Source organism: Pongo pygmaeus, chromosome 1 (genome assembly GCF_028885625.2).
Source record: "Pongo pygmaeus isolate AG05252 chromosome 1, NHGRI_mPonPyg2-v2.0_pri, whole genome shotgun sequence".
Taxonomy (NCBI): domain Eukaryota; kingdom Metazoa; phylum Chordata; class Mammalia; order Primates; family Hominidae; genus Pongo; species Pongo pygmaeus.
In genome coordinates this window covers 69868305-69896104 of record NC_072373.2, presented here as the reverse complement: position 1 = coordinate 69896104, position 27800 = coordinate 69868305, and the positions used below count along the sequence as shown (strand labels likewise).

The 27800-nt window shown below is 35.4% G+C and overlaps 2 protein-coding genes and 1 pseudogene across 17 annotated transcripts in view; 2 read left to right on the top strand and 1 right to left on the bottom strand.

Annotated features, from left to right (window-relative positions):
• Nucleotides 1–27800, top strand: part of QSOX1 (quiescin sulfhydryl oxidase 1) — a 299134-nt gene that overhangs the window by 99315 nt on the left and 172019 nt on the right. The gene's annotated exons all lie outside the window — the stretch shown is intronic.
• The window catches only part of CEP350 (centrosomal protein 350), a 159174-nt gene that overhangs the window by 45274 nt on the left and 86100 nt on the right, over nt 1–27800 (top strand). For 10 of the 16 annotated variants that reach the window (XM_063651301.1, XM_054454017.2, XM_063651373.1 and 7 more), the window contains 8 exons: nt 4574–4687; nt 7790–7903; nt 13275–13421; nt 15189–15847; nt 16970–17091; nt 21104–22164; nt 23853–24003; nt 25577–25740. In XM_063651301.1, the coding sequence (XP_063507371.1) occupies nt 4574–4687; nt 7790–7903; nt 13275–13421; nt 15189–15847; nt 16970–17091; nt 21104–22164; nt 23853–24003; nt 25577–25740 (2532 nt within the window). The remainder of the gene's footprint in view (nt 1–4573; nt 4688–7789; nt 7904–13274; nt 13422–15188; nt 15848–16969; nt 17092–21103; nt 22165–23852; nt 24004–25576; nt 25741–27800) is intronic. The other 6 variants (XM_063651462.1, XM_063651436.1, XM_063651407.1 and 3 more) reach the window with 3 other exon arrangements.
• LOC129011523 (small ribosomal subunit protein eS24-like) lies at nt 1779–2209 on the bottom strand (annotated as a pseudogene).

Sequence of the window (27800 nt, the reverse complement as noted above, 5' to 3'; positions counted from 1 at the left end):
TTAATTTTAAGTAACTAACAATCTAGGGCACTTTTTTTTATTGTAATCAGTTTTGTTTTGTGTTTCTGTATCGACTCTAATTTTTCTCTAACAAGTTTTGCAGTTTTTTATAGTCCTAAGGCATCTTTAGTCATTTTTCTCTAAAACACATCTACTGCATACAGTTTTCGCCAATTATTAGTTTTATTTTGTATTGTTTACTATGTTTTTGCTAGTGATCTTCATTGTGAATTAGATAAAAATGGATAATTTGCATTTCATTCTAGCTAATTTGTGAGAAAATTGTGATCAATTCACTTAAGAATACTGAAGAATTGCTGTTGTCCAATATTATAATTAGTAATATTTTTTATTAATAACAACACAATTCTTTAATATTTTTCTAGTCATTTGTGTATCACATCCATACTATTGGCACAGCACATAGCAAATGGCGAGGTCAAAATATTCTTTGTTGGTTCCAAGATAGTGATTACCTGAAATCTTTGCTGTAATTAAGTACAGACCCATTAAGTATAGATTACACATTTAAGTTTTGTTCTTTATACAAGTCAAAGTTCTGAAATACCAACGATTATTCCACTAAGAAAAAGGTAAAATGTTCAATTTGAATTCGTATTTTGTAATAATTTGTAAAAACCTAAAAGTTAAAAACAATTTTACAGAATGAGAGTGAAAATCTTAGATATAACTTTCTTTGAATTGATGACTGGATTTCCCATAATCCTTTTACTATTTTTTTAATGTGCTAGTTTTTATATTAAAATATTTTATAAATATAACTTTTGGAGGGATTACTTTGAAAAAGGTAGCAAACATTTGAGAACTCATTATAGAATATGGCTTCCGATGTCCTAAGCAGTGGATTTTTTTTTCCAACAATGAAAAACTGTTTTTCTGCCAACTTTTTGGTAGTATAAATTCAAAGCATCTTAAAATACTGTATTCTGAAGTGACATTTTAAATTCGTTTGTTTAAAGACATAGTAAATTCATTTTGATCGCAGTCCAAAAGATGAGTGTACCTTGAAAAGTTCTGTCACTCTTGTGCTTGGCCCCCTTTCTGGAGGTTACTTGTGTTAACAATTTGTATATCCTTCCAGAAATAACTTTTGCAAACATAAGCAAATAGGAGTATGTGTGTATTGTGTGTCTGTGTATTTATTTATTTTCTTCCTCTTTTTATACAGTTATTAGCATACTAAACTCATTTTGCACCTTGATTTTTTATTTATTTATTTTTTTAAAGAAACCTAAGAAGCGCTCTGTGATTCTGCTTTAAAAATTTGAAATAGTGAACACGAATGGTGTTTATATGATTCTTTCTTGTACTATATTTGGTTGTTTGCATATTTTTTTCTTCCTGTTATAAATGCTCATGAAGATAAAGAGCCTATCTTGGTCACCCTTATTTTATCTCAGAACCTAGTACAGTGTCATGGACATAAGTAAGTGTACAGTAAGTTTTTTATTCTGTTCAATAAATTTAACCAGTAAGAAAAAAAGTGGACAAAGAAATGGAAATAAAGACTTGGGGACAGAAAGAGAATCTGATGTAGATAGTGAAATCTTCTTAAAGTTAACATATAAGATGCAAATGCAAAGAAAGACTCTCATAGAGATAAATGTTTCCTAAAGAGGAGAGGAGAAAAAGAGGGTTAAATGTTGAGCAGTGGGATTAGGTGATGGTGAAAAGTTGAGAAAGACAGAAATATGTTCGCATAGAACTGCCACACTTTCTTTTTTTTTTTTTTGAAAGTTTTTACGGTTTATTAATCCTCATGAAAAATCTGCAGTTATCACAGATAAAGTCATTGCAGAATCTTTACTCCTATTTTTAGCTTTTGCAGTCCCCCTGACTTTCTTCATTCTGTTCTTGTGTTCCTTTTGCTGTTTCCTTGGGGTCTTTTTTTTCCCCTCATACAGGCCATGTCTTGAAAGTCTGTGTTTGGTCTCCTTTTTCATTGCATAATCCAAGGAATCAGAAATCATGCTGAAGCCATTTGTCTTGTCACCAGCAAAATGGGTTCTGAATCCAAATACAAAGATGACATTGGTGTGGCTTTGTACATTTGGGCTAGTTTTCCCCAAGTTTCTGTCTTTGGTACTGTTCCCTTTCCAGGGTGAAGGACATCTACGACTGTTTGTGCTCCCTGAGGTAGTTGATTAGTCATGAACTTCCTAGTACAAATAGGTATTGTGTCATTCATGATGGCGGTCAGTCCTCAGGCAGCCAGGCAGAATCGCCACACTTTTTTAATGGCAAACTGTATTTTGCAAAACTGAATACTATGTTTATAAATTTTTTCCCTTATGTAGATATAGATGTAATGGTGTGTTCCTTGCCACAAATGTCGGGTGAAATTAAACTTACGCTATTGTGCCTAATAGCTGAATAGATTATTTACTATTAGACATGTAATTAATTTACCAGTATATTTTCTCTTATACTTACAAAGTACTACTACCAGTTTTTTACTCCAGCCTATTCTTTACATTGATTTAATTGTAGTTATGTATTGGTTGCTAATTCTTCGATAAGTTGAGCCCATCTTAAGATACAAATCTTTATACTACTTTGGTTATCATCTTTATTCATTATTTGGTTGCTTTTGACAAAACAAAGTTCAGTGTATTTCTTAAAGAATAGTGATAATTTATTTTATTTTATTTTTTGAGACAGAGTCTCAGTCTGTCACCCAGGCTGGAGTGCAGTGGCACAATCTCAACTCACTGCAACCTCCACCTCCTGGGTTCAAGTGATTCTCGTGCCTCAGCCTAAAGAGTAGCTGGGATTACAGGCGTGCACCACCATGCCTGGCAAATTTTTGTATTTTTGGTAGAGATGGGGTTTCGCCATGTTGGCCAGGCTGGTCTCAAACTCCTGGCCTCAAGGGATCCACCCGCCTCAGCCTCCCAAAGTGCTGGGATTCCAGGTGTGAGCCACCGTGCCTGGCCAAAGAGTAGGGATAAATTTGAAGCGGAAAATCATATGGTAATTCCTAGGAAATCTCATATGTGTAAGGTTTCTTGAGAAATTGAAAAAGTATGTGTGAAAGACCTGTTTTCCATACTTTGGACACAATTTGTCCGTATAAACGGCAGCTTGCCCATTTGTTCAGTCATAAGCAAAAACAGATAGATGGTAGCAATTATAATGCCTGTCTTCAAAGACAAGAAGAATAAATAATATTGTCTCTCCCTAAATCTGGAGAAGGGTAGTTCATCTCTTTGAAATTCATGATTTATGATCGGTATTCTTTTATCATTTAATTTAGTACTTCTCCACTTCTAGTCTTTTTGAATGAATGTATATTGCTTTATCTCAACTGATGCTTACTTTTCCTAAACAGTATGTTAACATACTATGTGGTAGCTAATTATGCATTCCTCTTTTAAAAGCTTATAAAAGCTGCTCAACATCATTAGTTATTAGGGGAATATGAATCAAAACCACAATGAGATACTACTTTATACCCACTAGGGTGGCTATACAGTAAGTATTGGCAAGGATGTGGAGAAATTAGAACCCTAATACATTGCTGGTGAGAATGCAAAATGGTACAGCTGCTTTAGAAAACAGTTTGGTAGACTGGGCGCGGTGGCTCATGCCTGTAATCCCAGCATTTTGGGAGACCAAGGCGGGTGGATCACTTGAGGTCAGGAGTTTGAGACCAGCCTGGCCAACATCGTGAAACTCCGTCTCTAATAAAAATACAAAAATTATCCGGGAATGGTGGTGTGTGCCTGTAGCACCAGCTGCTTGGGAGGCTGAGGCAGGAAAATCGCTTGAACCCAGGAGGCGGAGGTTTGAGATCATGCCATTGCACTCCAGCCTGGGTGACACATTGAGACTGTATCTCAAAAAATAAAATAAAATGAAATAAAATGAAATAGATAAGATAGATAAGGTAAAATAAATAAAATAAAATTTGGTAGTTCCTCAATAAGTTAAACATAGAGTTACTGTATAACCCAGGAATTCTACTTCTAGATATAATACCCAAGGGAATTTAAAACATGTCTACACAAAAACTTACACAAGAATGTTCATAGCAGCATTGTTAATAATAGCCAAAAAGTAGAAAAAACCCAAATGTCTATCAGCTGATGAATGGATAAAGTATTGGTATAGTCATACAATGGACTATCACTTGGCAATAAAAAGGAATAAAACCCTGATACATGTTACATGATGGTTGAACCTTGAAAACGTTATGCAAAGTGAAATAAAAATAAGACACAAAAGACACATGTTGTATGATTTGGTTTATATGAAAGGTCCAGAATAGGAAAATCCATAAAGATAGAATTAGTAGTTGCCAGGGGATGGAGGGGGTCATACGAGGAGTGACTGCTAATAGGTACAGGGTTTCTTTCAGGGTGATTAAATGCTCTGGAATTAGATAATGACAATAGTTGTGCAGTTTTGTGAATATACTATAAACCACTTAATTGTACACTAAAAGAGTGAATTTTATGTATGTCGATTATATATCACTTTAAAAAGTATAACAAACAAAACTTATAAAGCAACTTTGATAAGAATATTCTGTATTACTGGTATGTATTAGGTTTCAACCCTTCAGAGACCAAGATTCGAACACCTGATGGGAAAGTGTGGCAGGAGGCTGAGTTTCAAAACATGAGTAGAGAACTGTATCAAGATTTAGCACTTCACTTTGCAGGTGAGAATAGAGCTTTCTTATGTTTTGAGTATTTTGTCATACATGCTATCTAATTTATAATATTTACACATAAAATTGTCACCAAACTAACAATATTTTCCTTCTCTAACTGCATGGCATACTGAAGTTGTGGTGGTTTGAGGCATAAGGCTCTCTTAGCCTCTAGACTCAGCTCCAGGGTTAAAATTAGCTTACATGATTAATGAGACAGAAACTAGGCTATTTTTAAACGGAGGGACTTTCAGAGTTGGGACTGCCTGATTTGAAGGAAACACAGCAGAATTTAGTTGAAGTTTACTTCTGCTTAGGCCTCTGAGATCTTTGAAGTACTGAGTAATTTGTCAGGCAGCAGGTAAGATACTTACATGAGAGCAAGATACCAAAAGGAAAATAAGTATTATAGGAAGGGAATAAGTTAGGAATTAGAAACAAGAGGAACCCATGGAAGACTGGGAGAGGGTAATAGGAAGGTCATACTAATAATGGTAATACCTACCGAATAGTATGAGCTTGGGCAAGATGCTGAGTGGTCTTTTGTATTTTTTACAGTTGAGGAAATGGAGGCTCAAAGAGTCATTTTCCTAGGGTTGGATAGAGTAATTAAGAATTGAAGCCAAGATTCAAAACCAACTCTGATTCTAAAGTGTGAGGTCTTTGTTGTAAGCCCTCACAAAGCATCTACTAATACATTTCTGTGGCATTAAGTGTCCGATCCAGTTTTCTTGCTATTACTATACAACACTCTATTCAGAAATTTTTTTCTCATGTGCAAAGGAAGAATAATGTAATAGTTAAGAGCCAAGATTTTGGAATCAGCTTTCAAGGCTTCCAGTTCTGTCTCTGTCAGTTATTAGTTGAGTATACTAGCTATGTTACATAACTTCTCTTTATTGGTTTTCTCGTCTGTAAAATAGGAATAATAACAATATACCTCATAGGATAGTATCATTATAGACTAGTAGAATATGTCAAAAGACTTTTATATTCTGCCTTCTCTCTTGTTATGGTAGATGAACTATGATGTTCCTAGCTAAGACTAACCCATCTACTTGTGTTTTAGATTCCATTTGCTCTTATGTATTTAAGGATGTTACTTCAGCCCTGTTGCCTTTCTTTTGCATCATCAAGTTTTCCCTCTCTACCAGGTCATGCTCATCAACATACTATGTGATAACATGCTGTTATATCAGTCATTGTAAAAGATGCCCTCTTTTGGCCCTACTTTTCTCCAGCTGCTGCCCTGTTTGTTTCTTGTTTTCAGCAAAACTGCAAAAAGTTGCCTTATGCTCATTGTCTTCAATTTGTCTCCTCTCTTTCTCTTAAATCCTTTCTATAGGTGTTTGTCCCTATTTATCAAGATCATCAGTGACTTCCATATTGCTAAATGCAATATTTAATACTAATTTGTTATGATCTGTCAGCAGCATGATTGATCACTTCTTCTTTGAAACTGTTCACTTGACATCTAGAATACTATAAGTATCTGGTTTTCCTCCTAAATCTAATTATTCTTTTTCAGTTGTTTTTTTCCTAATCATCGGGATGCCTTGACCTCAGTCCTCAGAGCTTGGGCAGGCAGGCTGGCTGGCTTTCTTTCATTCTTTACCCTCTCTCTCTGCTTTTAAATTTCTTTTTTTTTCTTACCTTCCCCCCCTTCCTTTTCTTCCCTTTCTTTCATTTTCTCTCTCTCCAATCCCCCTCCCTCTACTCACTCTATTTTTCTTTCTTTTTTTTTACAGCTTATCTATCTGCACACAGGACAAATTTATCTAGTCTCAGGGCTTTAAATGTTCCCTGTTGCTAGTGATTCCCAAAGTAATGTCTTTAGCCCACACTTCCCCTCTGAACTCACTTGTATCCAGCTGCTACTTCCATGTCTCCCTTTGGATGTATAATAGATTTCTCAACCTTAATATATCCAAAATGGAACTAACTAAATAAATGTGGTCATGATATACCCCTTAAACCTGCTACTCTGGTAGTGTCTCCATGTCATTTAATTCTATCCCTCTAATTGTTCAGGCCCCCAAATCTTGTCATTCTTGAGTATCACACCCCTGCCTCATATTTTGTATGTAATATTATCTGAAATATACTTAGAATATAATCACTTTCACCACTTCCATTACCACCACCTAGATCGAGGCCACCATCAGTTTTCTATCTGGATTATTCTGGTAGTCTTCTCACTGGTCTCCCTCTGTCTGCTCTTCTTCTAATGAGTCTATTGTCATAACTTGCTAAAAATTAATTTAGATTAATTTTGCTCCTTTGTTCATAATCTCTCAAAACCTTCCATCTCACTCTTGAGTAAAACCTGAAATTCTTACAATGGCCTAGATGGCCCTGCATGATCTGGCCCTTAGTTATATGTCTCTGACCCTAGTTCCTACTGTTCTTCTCTTTGTTCAGTCCACTCACACTGACCTGCTTGCTGGGTTTTTTTTTTAGATACTAGGTGTGGTCCTGCTTTAAGGTCTTTACTTATACTTATTTCCGCTCTACCCAGAATGCAGAACTCTACACATATTTTAAAGTACATTCATTCAGATCCGTAATTGAGGTTAATTTTTTAAGCTTAACATGTGTAATCAGTTTATTTCTGCAAGTTGGGTTTTTAAAAAATTAGTAATAATGTATGTATAAATACCTTGACATGTTTCACTAGCATCATCATAAAGAGGCCTTAATTTAAGAATATTATATTGAGTATTTTGTAAAGTTTTTATATAGAAATTTCTAAATGAAATAGGAATCTGTGAGAGTGCTCACCTCTGAGATTCTGTAAAATGCAATGATCCTGACTTGGAAAGCATTTGTGAAACTAAGTGAATTTCTCAAGAGTTTCTTAGAAGAATAAATAAATAACAAAGGATTGGAACCCAATAGTGGAGTGGTGGTAATCTTTATATATTTTCCAACTCCTTTTTTCCTTAAAAGGAGTTGATGTTGGTATTATGTGGGCCATAGAAATAGCCTCAATGTAGGTTTCTTTCTCCCTACCTGCAGCATATACTTTATACCGATTTTTCCTATGGGGGGAGGATAAGTGAGGGAGTGAAAATCATTGTTATATTTGCTGTAAATGTTTCTGCTTTTCAGATGATATTTCTATAAAGGAGAAACCTGCTGAAAAAAGTAAAGAGAAGAAAGTAGTCAAGCCAGTACGAAAGGTCCAAAAAGTAGCACAGTTATCAAGTACAGAATGCAGAACAGGTTAGTTTTCTCAACATGTCCATCCTTTTTTTTTTTTTTTAATTAATTTTTTCATTATACTTTAAGTTCTGGGATACATGTGCAGAACGTGCAGGTTTGTTACACAGGGTATACATGTGCCATGGTGGTTTACTGTACCCATCAACCCATCATCTACATTAGGTATTTTTCCTAATGCTATCCCTCTCCTGCCCCCCAGCTCCCAACAGGCCCTGGTGTGTGATGTTCCCCTCCCTGTGTCCATGTGTTCTCATTGTTCAACTCCCACTTATGAGTGAGAACATGCAGTGTTTGGTTTTCTGTTCCTGTGTTAGTTTGCTGAGAATGATGGTTTCCAGCTTCATCCATGTCCCTGCAAAGGACATGAACTCATCCTTTTTTATGGCTGCATAGTATTCCTTGGTATATGTGTGTCACATTTTCTTAATCCAGTCAGTCATTGATGGGCATTTGGGTTGGTTCCAAGTCTTTGCTATTGTGAATGGTGCTTCAATAAACATATGTGTGCATGTGTCTTTATAGTAGAATGATTTATAATCCTTCGGGTATATACCCAATAATGGAATTCCTGAGTCAAATGGTATTTCTGGTTCTAGATTCTTGAGGAATTGCCACACTGTCTTCCACAATGGTTGAACTAATTTACACTCCCACTAACAGTGTAAAGATGTTCCTGTTTCTCCACATCCTCTCCAGCATCTGTTGTTTCCAGACTTTTTAATGATCACCATTCTAACTGGCATGAGATGGTATCTCTTTGTGGTTTTGATTTGCATTTCTGTAATGACCAGTGATGATGAGTTTTTTTTCATGTTTGTTGGCCGCATAAATGTGTTCTTTTGAGAAGTGTCTGTTCATATACTTTGCCCACTTTTTGATGAGGTTGTTTGTTTCTTGTAAATTTAAGTTCCTTGTAGATTCTGGATGTTAGCCCTTTGTCAGATGGATAGATTGCAAAATTGTTCTCCCATTCTGTAGGTTGCCTGTTCACTCTGATGATAGTTTCTTTTGCTGTACAGAAGCTCTTTAGTTTAATTAGATCCTATTTGTCAAATTTGGCTTTTGTTGCCAATGCTTTTGGTGTTTTAGTCATGAAGTCTTTGCCCATGCCTATGTCCTGAATGGTATTGCCTAGGTTTTCTTCTAGGGTTTTTATGGTTTTAGGTCTTACGTTTAAGTCTTTAATCCGTCTTGAAGTTAAATATTACTGTTACCAAAAGTTCTCATTGTTTGGCACATATAAAAAATTAATACATTTTGTGTATCATTGTGTGTGTGTGTGTGTGTGTTAAGGGGTAACTGACAAACTGTACATATTTAGAATGTATAGTTTGATACATTTTCATAATTTTATACATCCACGAAACCATTTGTTCACCATATATGTTCATCAACATACTGAACACATCTGTCTTCTCTCCAATTTTTTTCTATGATGGTTTTTAATATAAGTTAACCAGATTAAAAGTAATTTTTATGTTGTGAACTTTTCTATACAAGGGGATTGTTTCTGATTGTCACTGAATCCTTTCACTTATTCTCAAAAGAGAATAAATGTTGCACATCAGAACTATGGCGTTCCAACCAGTATTGGTCAGGTGGAACTCCGAATAGATCAAGAATGGAAAAAAGATAATTCTCTAGTTCCATAACATTTTGGCCCTCATCCAGATTGCCCAGATTTATAACTAGCTTTGTTCCTTTGGTAAATGAGCTAATTTTAGTGTGCCTTGGTTTTCTCATATGTAAAATGGGAAAGCAGTAGTATTTATCCCACAGGGTTGTTGTGAGAACTAGGAGTTAATACCCCAAAGCACTTGTTATAATGCCTGGCACATGATAAGGACTCAACTGTTAGCTATGACTCCACTGATAATAGTAATTATTATTTCTGGCTATATTGAAAATGGCTATTTAGAATGTCATATTCGTCTCAGTAAGTAATTTGGGCCAAGAGAATGGAGAAAGTTGGGAACCTGTCACTTTCAATTTGGGGACATTCTAAATTCATTCATTCATTATACAAATATTAATATTTTGAACATTTGCTGTATGTGAGGTACTGTGCTGTACTAAACTTAGACAATACATTGGTAAGCAAGATGCATCTAGCCCCTGCCTTTATGGAGCTTATAGTCTTGTCAGGAAATAGTAGATATGTAGTTACAAGAAAGTATGATTAGTGCTGTGGTAAGAGGTCACAAGATCTTATGAGACCACCAGGGCAAAACTGATGGGGTGCTGGTTTTTGATCAGGTATCTGTTTTTCTAGTCGTACACTAATCAGTAGAATGGTAGATAACACGTTTTGTGACACCCATTGTTAACTTTAGATGTCATAATAGAGTGACACTTGCTATATACAGATAAAAAAATAAAATGTTACAAAAACGTGAGTTATCTGAGCATTAACAACTACATTTTATTTTACTTTATTTTTTGAGACAGAGTCTTGCTCTGTCACTCAAGCTGGTGTACAGTGGCACAATCTTGGCTCACTGTAATCTCCGCCTCCTGGATTCAAGTGATTCTCATGCCTCAGCCTCCCGAGTAGCTGGGATTACAGGCATATGCCACCACGCCCGGCTAATTTTTGTATTTTTAGTAGCAATGGGGTTTTGCCATGTTGGCCAGGCTGGTCTTGAACTCCTGGCCTCAAGCGATCCGCCTGCCTTAGCCTCCCAAAGTTTTGGGATTATAGGCGTGAGCCACTGCACCCAGGCAATAATTACATTTTTAAAAAGTATTGTGTTTCATGTGGCATTATGTAATACTTTTGTCAGAAGCATAGTTTGAAATGAAGCACAGGGACCACTAAAACTTATGAACACTGATCTTGGATTGTATTCATCTAGTTTTGTGGTAGGCTAATTCTCATGTATGCACTGTGGCAGTGAGCTAGATAGAGAGTCATTAAATGTGCTAAAGCTGTATTAATAGTTCATGTAGTGAAATTCCTTTTTTTTTTTTTAACCAATGACTGTGTGTAACTGTTCCAGAAAGTTAGAATTTAGAAATAACCACTCAGCATATTCAGATGCCAACATGTATAAATAACTACCCAGTGTATTCATGGTTGCTTGTTTTTGATTCAGAAAATCAGGCTGAAATTGAAGAGAAGCCTGTTCTCTCGTTTTACATAAGAACATCAAGTTTCTTATAAATAGATTGAGCAGTATACATAAAACCCTTTAAATATTTTAGGTCAACTGTATAAGGTTAATAACAAGGTGCAAAAACATTTCTAAAGTAAACAGCACACATTAAGACTCACCTTTTTATAATTAATGTTTTTATTAAAATGATATTTCCGTTTAAACTTATAAATTAAAGCCCTTTTTAAAGAAACTCTAAATGGAAAGTCTTTTATTATAAATACAATAAAATAGCATCACAGAAAGCTGGGAAAATAGAAAACAGATAAAACCACTCTCCAGACTTAAATAAAGAACTAGTATTATTTTGTATGTTTCCTTACATTCATTTTAAAATTGTAATAGTATGTTATGGTAATCACTGTTTATTTAAATTTTTTTGTATATGTAAGATTTCATTGGTTTTTGCATCTTTTCACAGGAACATTTCTGTTGTTTCTTATGAAAATTGTCATTTGTAATGGCCACACAATATTCTAGTAGAAATAGTAACTATTCACCATTCTTCAGTATTTATTTACTTCCGATACTATAAAAATGATACAGTCAACATTTTCATTTATTTTTTTCTTTCTTTTAGATTATTTATGTTGTATAAATTTCTGTTAGTTGGATCATTCATCAAGGGGCATGAATACTGTTGGGGTCCCTGACACATAATCCCATGTTTGCTTTTTTTTTTTTTTTTAAAGAAACTATACCCACTTATATTTCAGCAAGTAATGTATAGGCAGAATGATTTTATTATAATTTTACCAGCATTGACTATTAATGTAAAAATGTTACAATAATTTAATTAGGCTTGAAGTGCTACTACATTATTTTCATTGTCATTCTGTTTCTTCCCTCCTTTCTTTTCTTTCTTTCTTTTTTTTTTTTTTTTTTTTTTTTTTTCCTGAGACAGGATCTCACTCAGTGTCCCAGGCTGGAGCACAGTGGCATGATCATAGCTGACTGCATCCTTGAACTCCTGGGTTCAAGTGATCCTCCCACCTCAGCCTCCTGGGTAGCTGGGACTACAGGCATGCATCACTGTACCTAGCTAATTTTTTTTCATCTTAATTCTTTGTAGAGACAGGGTCTTGCTATGTTTCCCAAGCTGGATTCGAACTCCTCACCCCAAGCATTCCTCCTGCCTCAGCCTCTCAAAGTGCTGGGATTACAGGCAGGAGCCACCATGCCCGACCTCTATTTCTTATATTACTTTGCATGTAAACACTTTTATTCTATGTTTATTTTTTGTAGTTTCTATTTTGTAAACAGTCTTTTATTTCATTTCTTTTTAAGTCACTGTCTATTTTGAGATGATTGCTTAATTTTTAATTTCTTACATTCTGAAGCTAGTGGGTGAAAATCTTTTTTTTTCCTAGTAAACAGCTGTATTTATTGAAACACTTATTTTTTTGAATTTTTATGATGAGGGCCATTTAAAATGATTATACTTTTTAAATGTTACTGTTTTGCACATAGAAAAGTAGTGTGTACTTTTGGTACATATCTGTAAAATATAATGTGAAAGTCCCTGTAATACCATCCCCTTCAAAAGTAATCATTGTTACTCTTTGTTATATGTTTCCTCCAAATTTTTTACGTGTTTTTTGATGAAGTCATTTTTTTTTTTTTTTTAGCAAATGTATTATTTTATCATGTGCCATGTACTGTGCTAGATATTGGTAAACCAAACACTTGTTGTATGTTAAGACATATTTTTGTTTTGTCAAATTTGCTACCTTAGTTCTTTTTTTGAGATGGAGTCTTGCTCTTTCACCAGGCTGGAGTGCAGTGGGGTGCAATCTCAGCTTGCTGGAACCTCTGCTTCCTGGGTTCAAGCGATTCTCATGTCTCAGCCTCCCTAGTAGCTGGGATTATAGGCGCCCTCCACACACCTGGCTAATTTTTTGTATTTTTAGTACAGACAGGGTTTTGCCATGTTGGCCAGGCTGGTTTGTGCCTTAGTTCTTGAGATTTAGGAATCATTATTTGGTACTTAATTTTCAAAGCATTTTACATTTATTTCAGATGTGTGGGTAAATCAAGATATAAACAAACAGTTAACTGAGTTGGGGAGGTTAGGGTTTAAAAATATCATTATATTGTAAATCTTTTGACCTGGACAGATGAGCAAAAGATTAATAATAAAACCTGTATGGTTGAGTAGATAACACTGCTTACAATTAAAATTTAAGTTTTAATTTCAGTGCAATGTATTTTTTTAGGTAGTAGTCATCTTATAAGTACATCTTCTTGGCGAGATGGACAAAAATTAGTAAAGAAGATTCTGGGACCTGCTCCCAGAATGGAGCCAAAAGAGCGAAGAACAGCATCAAGTGACAGAGGTGGAAGAGAAAGAACTGCTAAATCTGGTAAGTAGCTATAATTAAAATTATTGAGAAAACAATTAAAAATTGCTATTAAGTACTTAGAGAAGGAAAAAGCACTCTTAAGAATGTGTTAGGACTTTGCTTTATAATTTTGAATGTAGCTCAAAAAAAATGTTCCATTGGGTTTGTTTATGGATAATATCTGCATATAGGTGTTATGTTCATCTTTATGAAAAATTTTGTTTATGTTGTATTAATTACAATTAGCTGTCATTGTGAATATGAAAGCATTATTGTAATGAAATCGAATTAGACTTTTAGGTACCTTAGAGAGAACCAAGTCCAACCTGGTTCATCCCAACATATTCAAGCAAACACGGACAGACATTCACAAGATTGGATTTTTTTATTTGACAGATTAGGAAACAGGCTCTGAAAGAGAAGTGATTTTTCCCAAGGGTTATGTAGTCAGTGGGTGTCAGATTTGGTGGCAGAACTGTTTAGTTTGACCCTCAAGCCCACTGTTTTTCTCCTATCAAAGTTTCTTGAGTGAGTGCTATTTCAAATAACTACTTTTTTCATGAACAGTAATTTTGGGAAGTGAAATATAAATATTCATATGCCAGTTTTTCTTTTCAGCAGCCAAATTTGTTTCAATTTAATTTGAACTTCTGGAATGGATTCAGTAAGATGCAGTTGCAACTATAATTTGGCATATAGAAGTCAATGTACATACACAATACTTTGAATTTGGGCCTCTTCACTTTTATCTAGCTTGTAAATACACTCGTGTGTATTCTCAGTCTAAAGCCATGTTACCAGACATTTTGATGATAAAATGATTTTTTTTCTGTATATTTAAGTTTTTCCATCCTTCACTGAAGAGTTGTAGAGGCTTAACATTTATTCAACAAATATTTACTGAGTGCCCACTACATAGCAGGCACTGCTGTAATCTCTAGGGCTTCAGAATAAGCAAAATAGACCCAAATCCCTGGCTCTGTAGAAGAAGCATTCTAGTAAAAGGAATCATTATATTCTTCATATGTTTCTTGCTAAACTTTCCCATTTTCTCTGGAAATAGAGTAAAATACACAAAATTTTAAAAATATTTGAGCATTTGTTATACAGATGTTTAAAAATGTAAATGTGATCAGATGAGAGACTAATTCTAATCTTTTCCTTATATCAACAGGAAATATAAAGTTTCAGAAATCCTTTGATAAACTTACCTGAACATAGTGCCATTTCATGTAATTATGAAATGGGTCAGTGTTGTAGAATTTTCAGAAAAACTAATATTTTCAGTGCCATTATTATTTGGCATATGCAGTCTGGTCTTTGCAAAGCTTTAAAAATATATTTTTTATGATTATTAAGGCATTTCCATTTCCTTGCTTCTCATTGAGATGCCTTCCACTAAAAAGATTGTTGACTTTTTTTTAACAGCCTTTTGAGGGGTTGAGGAGAGAGAGAAATAGTAACACTAAATATGTATATAAGAGAGAAATCGAAATGCTAAATATTCATAACAACCATAAGAGCTATCTTTTTTGTCCAGAAATATTTCAAACTGTATTTAAAAACAAACCAAGGAAATATAATTTTTCAGAAGATTGAGATTCTTCTTTTACTGCTAAAAAGGGAGGCTTTTCTTTCCTTTTATAATTTTCTTCAGAAGACTGTAAGATATTTGAATTTGAGTTTAAGTAAGATAAAATGAAATTCTCTAATTTTCTTGTTAATGCAGTTAAATCTTAGGAATGAGTATAGAATTTCAGTGTATCACTAACAGTTCATACTTTGCAGGGGGTCACATTGGAAGAGCAGAATCTGATCCCAGGTTGGACGTTTTACATAGACATCTCCAACGAAACTCAGAACGTTCGAGAAGTAAATCTCGGTCTGAAAATAATATAAAGAAACTAGCTTCATCTCTTCCAGATAATAAGCAGGAGGAAAATACTGCCTTAAATAAGGACTTTTTACCTGTTGAAATTCGTGGCATTCTTGATGACCTACAGCTGGATTCTACAGCTCACACTGCAAAGCAAGATACTGGAGAGTTACAGAACCAGAAGTCATCAGCACCAGTACATGCTCCTAGGAGTCACAGCCCAGTAAAAAGAAAACCTGACAAAATAACAGCTAATGAAGATCCCCCTGTTATTTCCAAAAGGCGCCACTATGACACAGATGAGGTACGACAGTACATTGTTAGGCAGCAGGAGGAAAGGAAGAGAAAGCAAAATGAAGAGAAGAAGGCTCAAAAGGAGGCTACAGAACAAAAAAACAAACGATTACAAGAGCTCTACCGGAAGCAGAAGGAAGCCTTTACTAAAGTAAAAAATGTGCCTCCTTCTGAGCCATCAGCAACTAGGCGACTACAGGAAACTTACTCCAAATTGCTACTAGAAAAGACCTTGCTTGAAGAGCCATCTCATCAACACGTTACACAGGAAACACAGGTAATAGTAGTGACATATACAAAGGAGAGTCATTCATGGTTAGGAAATGCTTATTTGCTATACTATTTAAAAATTACCCATCATTCCTAGTATGCTCAGATAATACTTATAATAATCATGGCCTTCATGAAAGGTATTAAATATGAGGAGTAATGTGATAAATGTGATGGAAAATAAAAGCTGAATTAAGAATTTCCTACAGTGATTGTTACTGATTTATTTTCCTCTCATCATTGCTATTAGTTACATCCCTGCATAGTTTTCATTGTAGTACTGAACAAATACAGTTGACCCTTGAACAATGTGGGGGTTGGGGTGCCAACCCCTTTGCAGTTGAAAATCCACATATAACTTGATTCTCCAAAAACTAAACTACTAATAGCCAACTGTTGACTGGAAGCCTTATAACATAATGTTGATTAACACATATTTTATATGTTGTTTATATTATACACTGTATTCTTGCAATGAAATACGCTAAAGAAAATATTATTAAGAAAATCATAAGGAAGAGAAAATATATTGACTCTTCATTAAGTGGAAGTGGATCATCAAGGTCTTTATCCTCGTCATCTTCATGTTGAGTAGGCTGAGAGGAGGAGGAAGAGAAAGAGTTGGTCTTGCTGTCTCAAGGGTGGCAGAGGCAAAAAGGTAGAGGTGGAAGGGGAGGTCTTTATCCTCGTCATCTTCATGTTGAGTAGGCTGAGAGGAGGAGGAAGAGAAAGAGTTGGTCTTGCTGTCTCAAGGGTGGCAGAGGCAAAAAGGTAGAGGTGGAAGGGGAGGCAGGAGGTGTGCACCACCATGCCTAAGAAATTGTTTATTTTTTGTAGAGACAGGGTCGCACTGTGTTGCCCACACTGGTCTTGAACACCTGGACTCAAGTGATCCTCCCACTTCGGCCTCTCAAAGTGCCTGGCTCCCCGTTGGATTTTAGATGGTGTTTTGCTATTAGTAATGTTTGTTTTTAAGACAAAATAAATTTTAATTGGTTTTATTTGACCAAAAAAACCACTACATTTTATGAGCTTTGTAGAGCTGAGGTGACTTAATGTTTAACTTAGGTGCTACCTGAATACATCTTTGTGACAGAACTCATATAAATTTGATGTCCTTTTCTCCTAGGCCAAACCAGGGTATCAGCCATCTGGAGAATCTGACAAAGAAAACAAAGTACAGGAACGTCCCCCAAGTGCATCTTCCAGTAGTGACATGTCTCTCTCAGAACCTCCACAGCCTCTTGCAAGGTAAAAAAGGAAGAATGAAACATGATTAAGATTCTTTCTTTTCATGAAATTTAGTGGAGTGGTCTGTGTTCAGTGAATTTTGTTGACATTTGTGAGCAAGAGGGCAGAGAGGTTTAGTTAGAAATTGGTTCATATCTTCTGAAACTTAAGCATAGTGCACATCTGTACTTACTGTATACCCTAGGCTAATTGTTCACATTTTACCTTTTAGTGTAAATGTCAGTTTCTTTTACAGTTGGAAGCACTCTTGCCTTCTGTGAACTAAACACACAATAAAGGTGTGTGTTGGATGAATGAATGATGGTGAAATTTTAAAGTGTTTGTGGTTAATAATTTTCAAACGGGATTTTTGTGTCCACTGCTATTTAAAATTTCTTATGTGTAAGAACAATTTAGCCATTGTACGTTCAAGAGCTACCTTTGGATATGCTTGTGGACACATTAATAAGGACTAGGAAGGGATCTGATTTGATTTCAGATAGTCAACAGACTATTTTACCTTAAATTTTCTTAAATTTTTTTTGCTGTAATATATTGTTTGCAATAAAGTAAACAAAAAAACTATGTGAGTTTGGAAGTAAAGGTGATGTTTAGGTTACGTGGTTATAAATTATACTTTGTAATAATAACCATTTTGGAAAGGGAAAGATTTTGAAACTCTTTGAGAACGTGTAAATAGAAAATCAAAATCACTATCCAATTTTGGTTGTGGTGTTTTTTTTTTTTTTTTTTTTTTTTTTTGGAGACAGGGTTTCACTCTCTTGCCCAGATTGGAGTGCAGTGGCACAATCTTGGTTCACTGCAACCTCCGCCTCCCAGGCTCAAGCTATTCTCTTGCCTCATCTTCCCATGTAGCTGGGATTACAGGCGTGTGCCACTACCACCTGGCTAATTTTTGTATTTTTAGCAGAGACGGTGTTTCACCATCTTGGCCAGGCTGGTCTTAAACTCCTGACCTCAAGTGATCCACCCACCTCAGCCTCCCAAAGTGCTGGGATTACAGGCATGAGCCACCACGCCTGGCGCATATGGTCCTTTTTTTACCCCATTGTCCCTAGAATAATACTGTCAATAAAAATAGCTTACATTTATTAGTGTTTCTTAGGTTCCAGGCAATAATCTAAGTACTTTGCATATATTATTTTACTTAATCCTTGTAATTCCTTGAGTTAGGTACTGTTCTTATTCCTGTTTCACAGAAGAGGTAATTGAGGCCTAGAGAGCTTTCTCAAAGGTCAAAACATTAATGATAGAGATAGGTTTTAATTTAGCCAGTGTGACTCTAGAAGCCTGTGCTTTAACTACTCTACATACTACTCCCCAAAAGTGAAATGTTTCATATGATTTGCTTAAGGTTCTAAATACATTTCAAACTTTAAGTATAAATAAACTTAACATTTTTGTTTTGAATTTGAATGCTTTTATTTATTTACTTATTTTTCTAAGTGTCGTCTCTGGAGAGGATTGAATGCTTTTAGATGGGTGATACTCTCTAGTTCATCTCAGCCCTATTGTTGTCAGGCATACCCTGCTATATTAATGTCTTCAATTTTTATCTTTCTCTGAATTTCCTTCTAATTCTAAACAAGTTATCCAATATTAAAAGCAAACCAAACACAAACAAATCTAGTGTTAGACCATACTACCTTGTACCAGTTCCTCACTTTTCTTTTAATATCCAACTTCGTTGACTCCTGATGTCTAACTTACTGCATCCACTTTCTTGCTACCCAGTTTCTGAGCTCCCCCATTCCCGTTAATAGTTTTAGCATAACTTTATGTTTAAAAGCATGTTACTTTTTGCTTAAAATTTGGCATTTCTTTTCCTTACTCTTCATAGCCTATTGTGTTAACTACCTGGAAAACTCCAGATTTCCTGTCTCACCTTGAAAACTGAAGATCCAGCTTAACAAACACTTTCCTTGGCTAGCAGAGTTAATTGCTGCTTCATCTATACCCTACTGAACTTTAAAAATCTTTGTTTTAGTATTTGTGATGTCTTATTTTAGCTGTTTGTTTGTCATTCCTGCTAGATCTTGAGATCTTAAAGTGTAAGGATTAAGCCTTTTTTATTTGTTTTTAATTTGGAGACAGGGTCTTGCTTTTTCACACAGGCTGGAGTGCAGTGGCACAATCATAGCTCACTGCAGCCTCAACCTCTTGGACTCAAGTGATCCTCCCACCTCAGCCTCCCAAGTAGCTGCGACTATAGGCATGCACCACCACGCCTGGCTAATTTTTATTTTATTTTTTATTTTTTTGGAGATGAGGAGCTTGCTATGTTGCCCAGGCTGGTCTTGAACTTCTGGCCTCAAGTGATTGATTCTTCTGCCTCAGCCTCCCAAGTAGCTAGGATTACAGGTGTGAGCTACCATGCCCAGCTCAGGATTAACTGGATTAAGTATATTCATTTTTGTCTCCTGTTTCTCTACCATCAACATAGCACCTGCTATAAAATTGGCATTCTAAATACTTGAATTTAAAGCTCTTGGATTTTTATTCATCAGTATCTTTTATATTATAACTTCCTTTGTATTCCTATTACTACCAGCTTAGTTTAGGCCCCAATAACCTCACACTTTGCATTTGTAATAGCCTATATTCTAAGGCATAGAATCTGTGCTCTAGTCTTTCTTCCTTCGTTCTAATGATATGCTTTTCAACTTTTCATTACCCTGGTTACCCCCCTTCAGATGACTTATTTTAACCCAATTACAGAAGTTTACATTTATCCATATTAGTTTAGTTTAAGATTGCAGCCTATAAAAATAAATTCGTCTCATAATTTGGTCATTTGTTGGGTCAGCCATGCCTCCCAGCTTTCTATCATCTGCAAGTTTGATAAGCATATCTTTATGTCATCATCCTAAAATAATGGACAAGACCAAGGACAAAGCCTCATGTTCTTCTTCTCTCTCTTTTTTTTTTTTTCTGAGACAGTCTTACTGTGTCTCCCAGCTGGAGTGCAGTGGCGCAATCTCAGCCCACTGCATCCTCCACCTCTCGGGTTCAAGTGATACTTGTGCCTTAACCTCCCAAGTAGCTGGGACTACAGGCACATGCCACCATGCCCACCTAATTTTTTGGTATTTGTAGTAGAGGTGGGGTTTCGCCATTTTGTCCAGGCTGGTCTCAAACTCTTGGCCTCAAGTCATCCGCCTGCTTTGGCCTCCCAAAGTGCTGGGATTACAGGCATCAGCCACTGTTCCTGGCCTGTTCCTCTAAGGGTCTTCTTAATAGTTGACATCATCCTGTAATCTCTCTGTACTATCCCTTAATATAGAGGAAGTCTATGGTCTGGAAATGTAGGTAAATACACATAATGTTGTTTAGGACATCTTTATTCTGTTTCTAGACTTCATGGATACCCTACCCTGTATATTTATATTTATAGTTGCATATTTATAGTTGGCACTGATAGTTTTGCATTTGATTATTTCACATTCATTAATTTTTTTTACAAGTATTAATAGGTTATAATAACCTCCCTATTTAGCATGTACATTGTTAAACATAAGAGTTCAGCATATAGTAAATATTTGTTGATTAGAATAATCTATATCATGTCTACATTAATATTTAGCAATTTTAAGCATTTCTCTTTTATGTAATGTTATTTTAAAAATTCTTTATAATCAGTATTGTAAGAAATTCTGTTTATAGAATTTTAAAGATCTTATTGCCTTTTTAATAGTTTTTTTAAAATATGGCATCTTAGTTGAAAAAAGCAGCTTGCAAAACAGTATATATGCTAAAATCCCATTTTTGTACAAACAATACCACCAAAACATAATGTACAAATAGAAAAATGTTTGGAAGGATATAATTCTAAATGAAATATTAACAGTGGCTCTTTTTTATTGTTTTGCTGAGTGATCTTTATCTTTTTTATACTTTTTATCTGTCCTTTTTTTGTTGCAGTGCATACCCATTACTCTTATAATCAGATAAAAACAAAACTTTTTTAAAATGGTGGTTTAGTTAACTAACATATTGTGACTTTCATTTCCAGAAAAGATTTGATGGAATCTACATGGATGCAGCCTGAAAGATTGAGCCCACAAGTTCACCATTCTCAACCACAGGCTTTTGCTGGAACTGCTGGAAGTTTACTTTCCCATCTCTTGAGTCTAGAGCATGTAGGAATTTTGCATAAGGATTTTGAATCTGTTTTACCAACCAGGAAGAATCATAATATGGCTTCAAGGCCATTAACTTTTACACCTCAACCGTATGTGACCTCACCAGCTGCTTATACAGATGCCTTGTTAAAACCTAGTGCCAGCCAATATAAGAGTAAACTGGATCGTATTGAAGCCTTGAAAGCAACAGCTGCTTCTTTGTCCAGCAGAATTGAAAGTGAAGCCAAGAAATTAGCTGGGGCCAACATTAACTATGGGTCAGCATGGAACACTGAGTATGATGTGCAGCAGGCACCTCAAGAAGATGGACCTTGGACCAAGGCTGTAACTCCACCTGTGAAAGATGATAATGAAGATGTTTTCTCTGCCAGAATTCAGAAGATGCTGGGAAGCTGTGTATCTCATGCAACTTTTGATGATGATCTTCCTGGTATAGGCAATCTTAGTGAATTTAAAAAGCTTCCTGAGATGATAAGACCACAGAGTGCCATATCAAGCTTTAGAGTGAGATCCCCTGGTCCCAAACCGGAAGGGCTACTGGCACAGTTATGTAAAAGGCAGACTGACTCTTCTAGCTCTGATATGCAAGCCTGTTCTCAAGACAAAGCCAAAATATCTCTTGGTTCCAGCATAGATTCAGTCAGTGAAGGGCCTCTTCTTAGTGAGGGGAGTCTCTCTGAAGAAGAGGGAGACCAGGATGGACAGCCCCTTTTGAAAGTAACAGAAATTTTAAAAGAAAAGGAATTTTGTCCTGGAGAAAGAAATAGTTATGAACCCATCAAAGAGTTTCAGAAAGAAGCTGAAAAATTCTTGCCACTTTTTGGGCACATAGGTGGTACTCAAAGCAAAGGACCATGGGAAGAATTGGCAAAGGGAAGTCCACATAGCGTCATTAATATTTTTACAAAGTCCTATCAGTTATATGGAAAAGGTGAGAGAAATAAATATAGCTTGTACTATTTGTATATTAAGATGAATTATTTTATAATTTCTGTACGAGATATGTACTTTAGTACACATTTTTCATTGAGTGGATAATGGAGACTTAATATTATCCATATTAGTCATCTTCTAAATTTCCTGCAAGCCTTAAATAAATTAGTAATTTAATCTTTAAAATTTCATTTTAAAATTGTTATTGTCATAAAATAATAGTTGAGACTGATAGCTGTAGAAATTTTTATCTAGTTCAGAGAAATTCATAGATGATGTTCAGGATTGGATATATATCACGTATATACTACATTTTCTGTGACCATAGTTATGTACTTCAGTAGAAACTAAGTATAAGCCAGGCACGGTGGCTCACGCCTATAATCCCAGGACTTTCAGAGTCCCAGGTGGGCGGATCACTTGAGGTTAGGAGTTCAAGACCAGCCTGGCCAACATGGTGAAACCCTACCTTTACTAAAAATACAAAAAATATTTAGCTGTGTGTAGTGGCATGCACCTGTAATCCCAGCTACTCGGGAGGCTGACGCACGAGAATCGCTTGAACCTGGTAGGCGGAGGTTGCAGTGAGCTGAGATCATGCCACTGCACTCCAGCTTGGGCGACAGAGTGAGACTCCATCTCAAAAAAATAGAAAAGAAACTAAGTATGTTTCTTAACACAGTGATGATCTGTGAATTCTTGGGAATATAGCAATCAAGAATTGAGAGGGATAACTGTAGTAACATTTCTAATATGAAAACAACTCTATTACTGTTTGTTAAAACTAATTTGAATAGCAATCAGACTTTAAACAATAATGTAGCTATATATTTGATTCCTAAAACAGTAACTTCTAAAGTTCCCTTCTTATCCCTGAAATCCTGCAACACAGTTTTCTTTTCTATGATAGAGTCAATTCCTTCAAGTCCCTTTCTCTGTCCTTCCTGCTATATATGGAATCTGCCCATTTTATACTAACATTATCTTAGAATTTTCGGACTGGAAATTTCCCCTCTTTATGGTGAATGGATTTCATCTGTTCCTCTTATGCTCAACTGGATATCACATTGCTTTTTCCTAGAATTCATATTTAGTTATTTCTTAATGGTCTCGTATAGACCTTCATATGCTGTTGCTTTCTTTTGTTTAGCCACATTTCTATTAGTGGTAATTTTAAATTTGTTTTGATTTGAAAGTTATTTTGATTTCTTTTGATGAAAGTAAAATGCTTAAATCAACATCATTTTTTAATAAGAAAATTGTTTCTTCTTAAATTCTATTAAATTTTCATTAAGATTTTATAGTTAAACTGAAATATTTAGAGATGAAATGAGAATAAAATGTTATCTGGAATTTTCTTTAAAATAGTCTGGGGGGTGGTAGATGAAGGTAGTAGGAGGTTTAATTGAAACTAGATTGGTGATGTATTGGTCATTGTTGAAGCTGGATGATGAATACTTTGGTTTCATTATACTAGTCTCCCTGTTTTCATGTATGTTTTAAAATTTTCCTAATAAAAAGCTTAAAAAAAGTATCGTTGGATATAAAGGTAAATAGAAAAGAGGCACTATTAAAGGAAACTAAAATGTCCCTAAGCCCATATTGCTAATCTCCATGTATGGGATGCTTTTCTTACAGTTTCTTGATTTTCGTTTTTAACCAGGTTTCAATTATTACTTTTGTCAGGGTTTGAAGACAAGTTGGACAGAGGAACATCAACATCACGGCCTTTGAATGCCACCGCAACTCCTCTAAGCGGTGTTTCTTATGAAGATGATTTTGTCTCCTCTCCAGGGACTGGGACTTTGACAGAAAAAAAATCAACTCTTGAACCTCAGTAAGAATATATTGGCAATATGGAATAAACTCTGAAGAGTGAGAAAAATGTACAAATGAGAACTCTGGTCTGAATATTAGCCAAGTTTTGCTTATTTAAAAATACATATAGAGGCTGCATATCATAGTGGAGATCCAGAGCATGGGCTCTGGATCCAGACTGCCTTTGTTTAAATCCAGGCTCTCCTGGTTATTGGTTGTTTGTATTTATACATATTACTTAGCCTTCCTGTGCTTCTGCTTGCTTCTCTGTAAAATGGGGACATTAATAGTACCTGTCTGCCTCATAGAGTTGTTACGAGTGTTAAATGAAATATAGGGAGGCTGAGGCACGAAAATCGCTTGAATCTGGGAGGTGGAAGTTGCAGTGAGCCAAGATTGCACCACTGCACTCCAGCCTGGGTGACAAAGCTAGACCCTATCTCCAAAAAAGAAAGAAAGAAAAAAAAAATCACTACTTAGAACAGGGCCTGGCACATAGTAAGCAGAGTATAGGTTATGAAATCAGTCCATGAATTCCTAGTAGAGTATTGGAGTATTGGGAAATTATTCCATGGTATACTAACATAAAAAGCTTAAGAAATGGTTTTCTGTGATAGAATTGAGGAAGATCAGATAGATACATGACTCCATGGTTCCAAGTAATAAGTAATTTTCTTTATAATCAAGAAAACATTGAAAAATTTGCAAAGCTTTGAAAAACAATAATTATAATGATTATAACATCTGATAATTATGGGCACTTAGTGTGCAAGACACTGAAAGGATTGAGGGACTTTACCTATATTAACTCATTTTTATAATAGCCTGATGTGGAAAGTATTACTGTTATCATTTCTGTTTTAGACAGCAAACTGAAGCAGAGGTTAAATTACTTGTACATAGTCACATAGTGAATCAGACTTTGTTGGAGAGAATTTTCTCCCTATATTTAGCTGCCATATAAATTTATCTGTAATTATTCATATTTAATATCTTTTTCAAATATTACAAATAGTAATCCATGTAAAATTATTAGGTAATCTTACACAAATTAGTTAAATCTAAATAGATTAATAGGAATAAGTATAAAAATTATATGAGAAAAAGCATAGTTTGAAGTTTTGAGCTCTAAGGAAAATATGAAATTTTTAAATAAAAACTTTCAAAGATTTAATTACGGTGACATTTAATATCACCAATCAATATGATTTGATGCATTTTATTTCCAGGTAGAGGTAGAACATATTAAGTTATTGTTCTCCATAAGATTATAAGAGGAGAAATAGTTATAATATATAAATTATAAATTTGAATAGAAATTGAGGCCGTATTTTCCAATAGTCAACATTATATATTTTTCTCTAAATATTAGTTTTTATTGGTTTCACTTAACCTTTGATTTTTCTTAGTAATAAATTGAACCATAGGGAACAATCCAGGCTTACGGTGGTTAAAAAAGTAATAATAAAGTGGAAGCCATCTTTGATTGTAGTTATAGTCTGCTAGTGATTAAATAGATTTTTTAATATCTTTAATTTAGCTGTGTTGTAAGTAGTTTCTTTCTGGAACTACTATTATTTATTCTTTGACAGTAGCACTTTAGGCCCTCAGGAGGACCATTCTAACAGAAAGTCTGCCTATGATCCTTCCTCTGTGGATGTTACCTCTCAGCATTCATCAGGAGCCCAGTCTGCTGCATCGTCTCGTTCATCTACTTCTTCTAAAGGAAAGAAAGGAAAAAAGGAAAAGACAGAATGTAAGTGGAATTCCACATGGTAACTTTTTCTCTTACCAATGATTTTGTTGTAGTAATCTAAAGTTATGATTTGATCCTATAAGAAGTTAGAAGAATTTCTTATGGTAATGTAATTAGCTTTCATATTTATTTATCATTATAATAATACCTTTTGATATATATCATTATGAATCTTTTCCTTAATACAAAAGGAGTACATTTGCAATGATAAAAAATTAAAAATTAGAGATAAACACTCTTCAAAGAAAGACAAATTTCCTTTGAGACTTCTGTTCAGAGATTAACTACTATTAACATTTTTGATGTATACATAAAATTATACACACACATGACTTTATTTATTTACTTTTTTTTTTTTTTGAGACGGAGTCTCACTCTGTCGCCCAGGCTGGAGTGCAGTGGTGCGATCTCGGCTCACTGCAAGCTCCGCCTCCTGGGTTCACGCCATTCTCCTGCCTCAGCCTCCCAAGTAGCTGGGACTACAGGTGCCCGCCACCACGCCTGGCTAATTTTTTTTATTTTTAGTAGAGACGGTGTTTCATCATGTTAGCCAGGATGGTCTCGATCTTCTGACCCCGTGATCCACCTGCCTTGGCTTCCCAAAGTGCTGGGACACATGACTTTATTTTAAAAACAAATGTAAATAATTGCTTTGCAGTTGGTTTTTTAAAAAAACTTTATAGTGTATACATCTCTGAGTATCATTAAATATAATACCCAAATTTCCTTATCTATAAAATAGAGATAATAATAGATATGGTAATTTTTAAGCTCATATGAAATTAAGGGAGATAATGTGTACATTCCGGTGCCTAGCACTGTAGCTGACTCATTGGCATTCAGTAAATATTTTTGAGTGATTGAGATACCCTTCAATGTCCTCATTTCTACTCTTGGCTTAAATTTGCTCCATAAGCCTACGGAGATGGATAATCACTGTACAAAGTGGTTAGGCAAAGGCTTTGTAAACTCACAGGATGGTGTCTAGCTAGGGGAATATTTTGCTTCCAAAAATGTTTTTTCTGGAAGCTGGAAGCTGTCATTCTCAGCAGACTAACACAGGAACAGAAAACCAAACACCGCGTGTTCTCACTCATAAGTGGGAGTTGAACAATGCGAACACATGGACATGGGGAGTGGATCATCACACACTGGGACCTGTCGGGGGGTTAGGGGTAAGGGAAGGGAGAGCATTAGAACAAATACCTAATGCATGTGGGGCTTAAAACCTAGATGATGGGTTGATAGGTGTAGCAAACCACCATGGCGCATATATACCTCTGTAACAAACCTGCACATTCTGCACATGTATCCCAGAACTTAAAATAAAAAATAAATACATAAAATAAATCCTGCTCATTGAGCTAAAAGTCTTCAGGGGGTGGAAGGAACAGGAATAGGAGGAAGACATCAATGAATATAGAAACTTTTAAATATATTTAAAAGTAAATCACCTCTAGTTCTTTCTCTTAGAGATAACGGATGTTAACATTTAAACCAGCCTGGCCAATATGGTGAAACGCCGTCTCTAAAAATACAAAAATTAGCCAGGCGTGTTGGTGGGTGCCTATAATCCCAGCTACTCGGGAGGCTGAGGCAGGAGAATTGCTTGAACCCAGGAGGCGGAGGTTGCAGTGAGCTGAGACTGCACCATTGCACTCCAGCCTGGGCAACAGAGCGAGACTCTGTCTCAAAAAAAAAAAAAAGTATTTATTTTATTTATTTCATTTTATCTTATTTATTTTGCAGAGACGAGGGCCTCACTTTGTTTCCCAGGCTGGTCTCGAACTCCTGGGCTCAAGCAATCCTTTTGCCTCCGCCTCCCAAAATGTTGGGATTGTAGGCATAAGCCACTGCCCTCTGCCTATTTTAATTGTGGTAAAATATACATGACATAAAATTTATAATTTTAACCATTTTCAAATATACAGTTCAGTGACATTAAGTACATTCACATTATTGGTGCAAGCATCACCACTGTCCTTCTCCAGAAATTTTTCATATTCCCCTACTGAACTCTGTACCCATTAAATAATAACTCCATTCTTCTGTCCACCAGC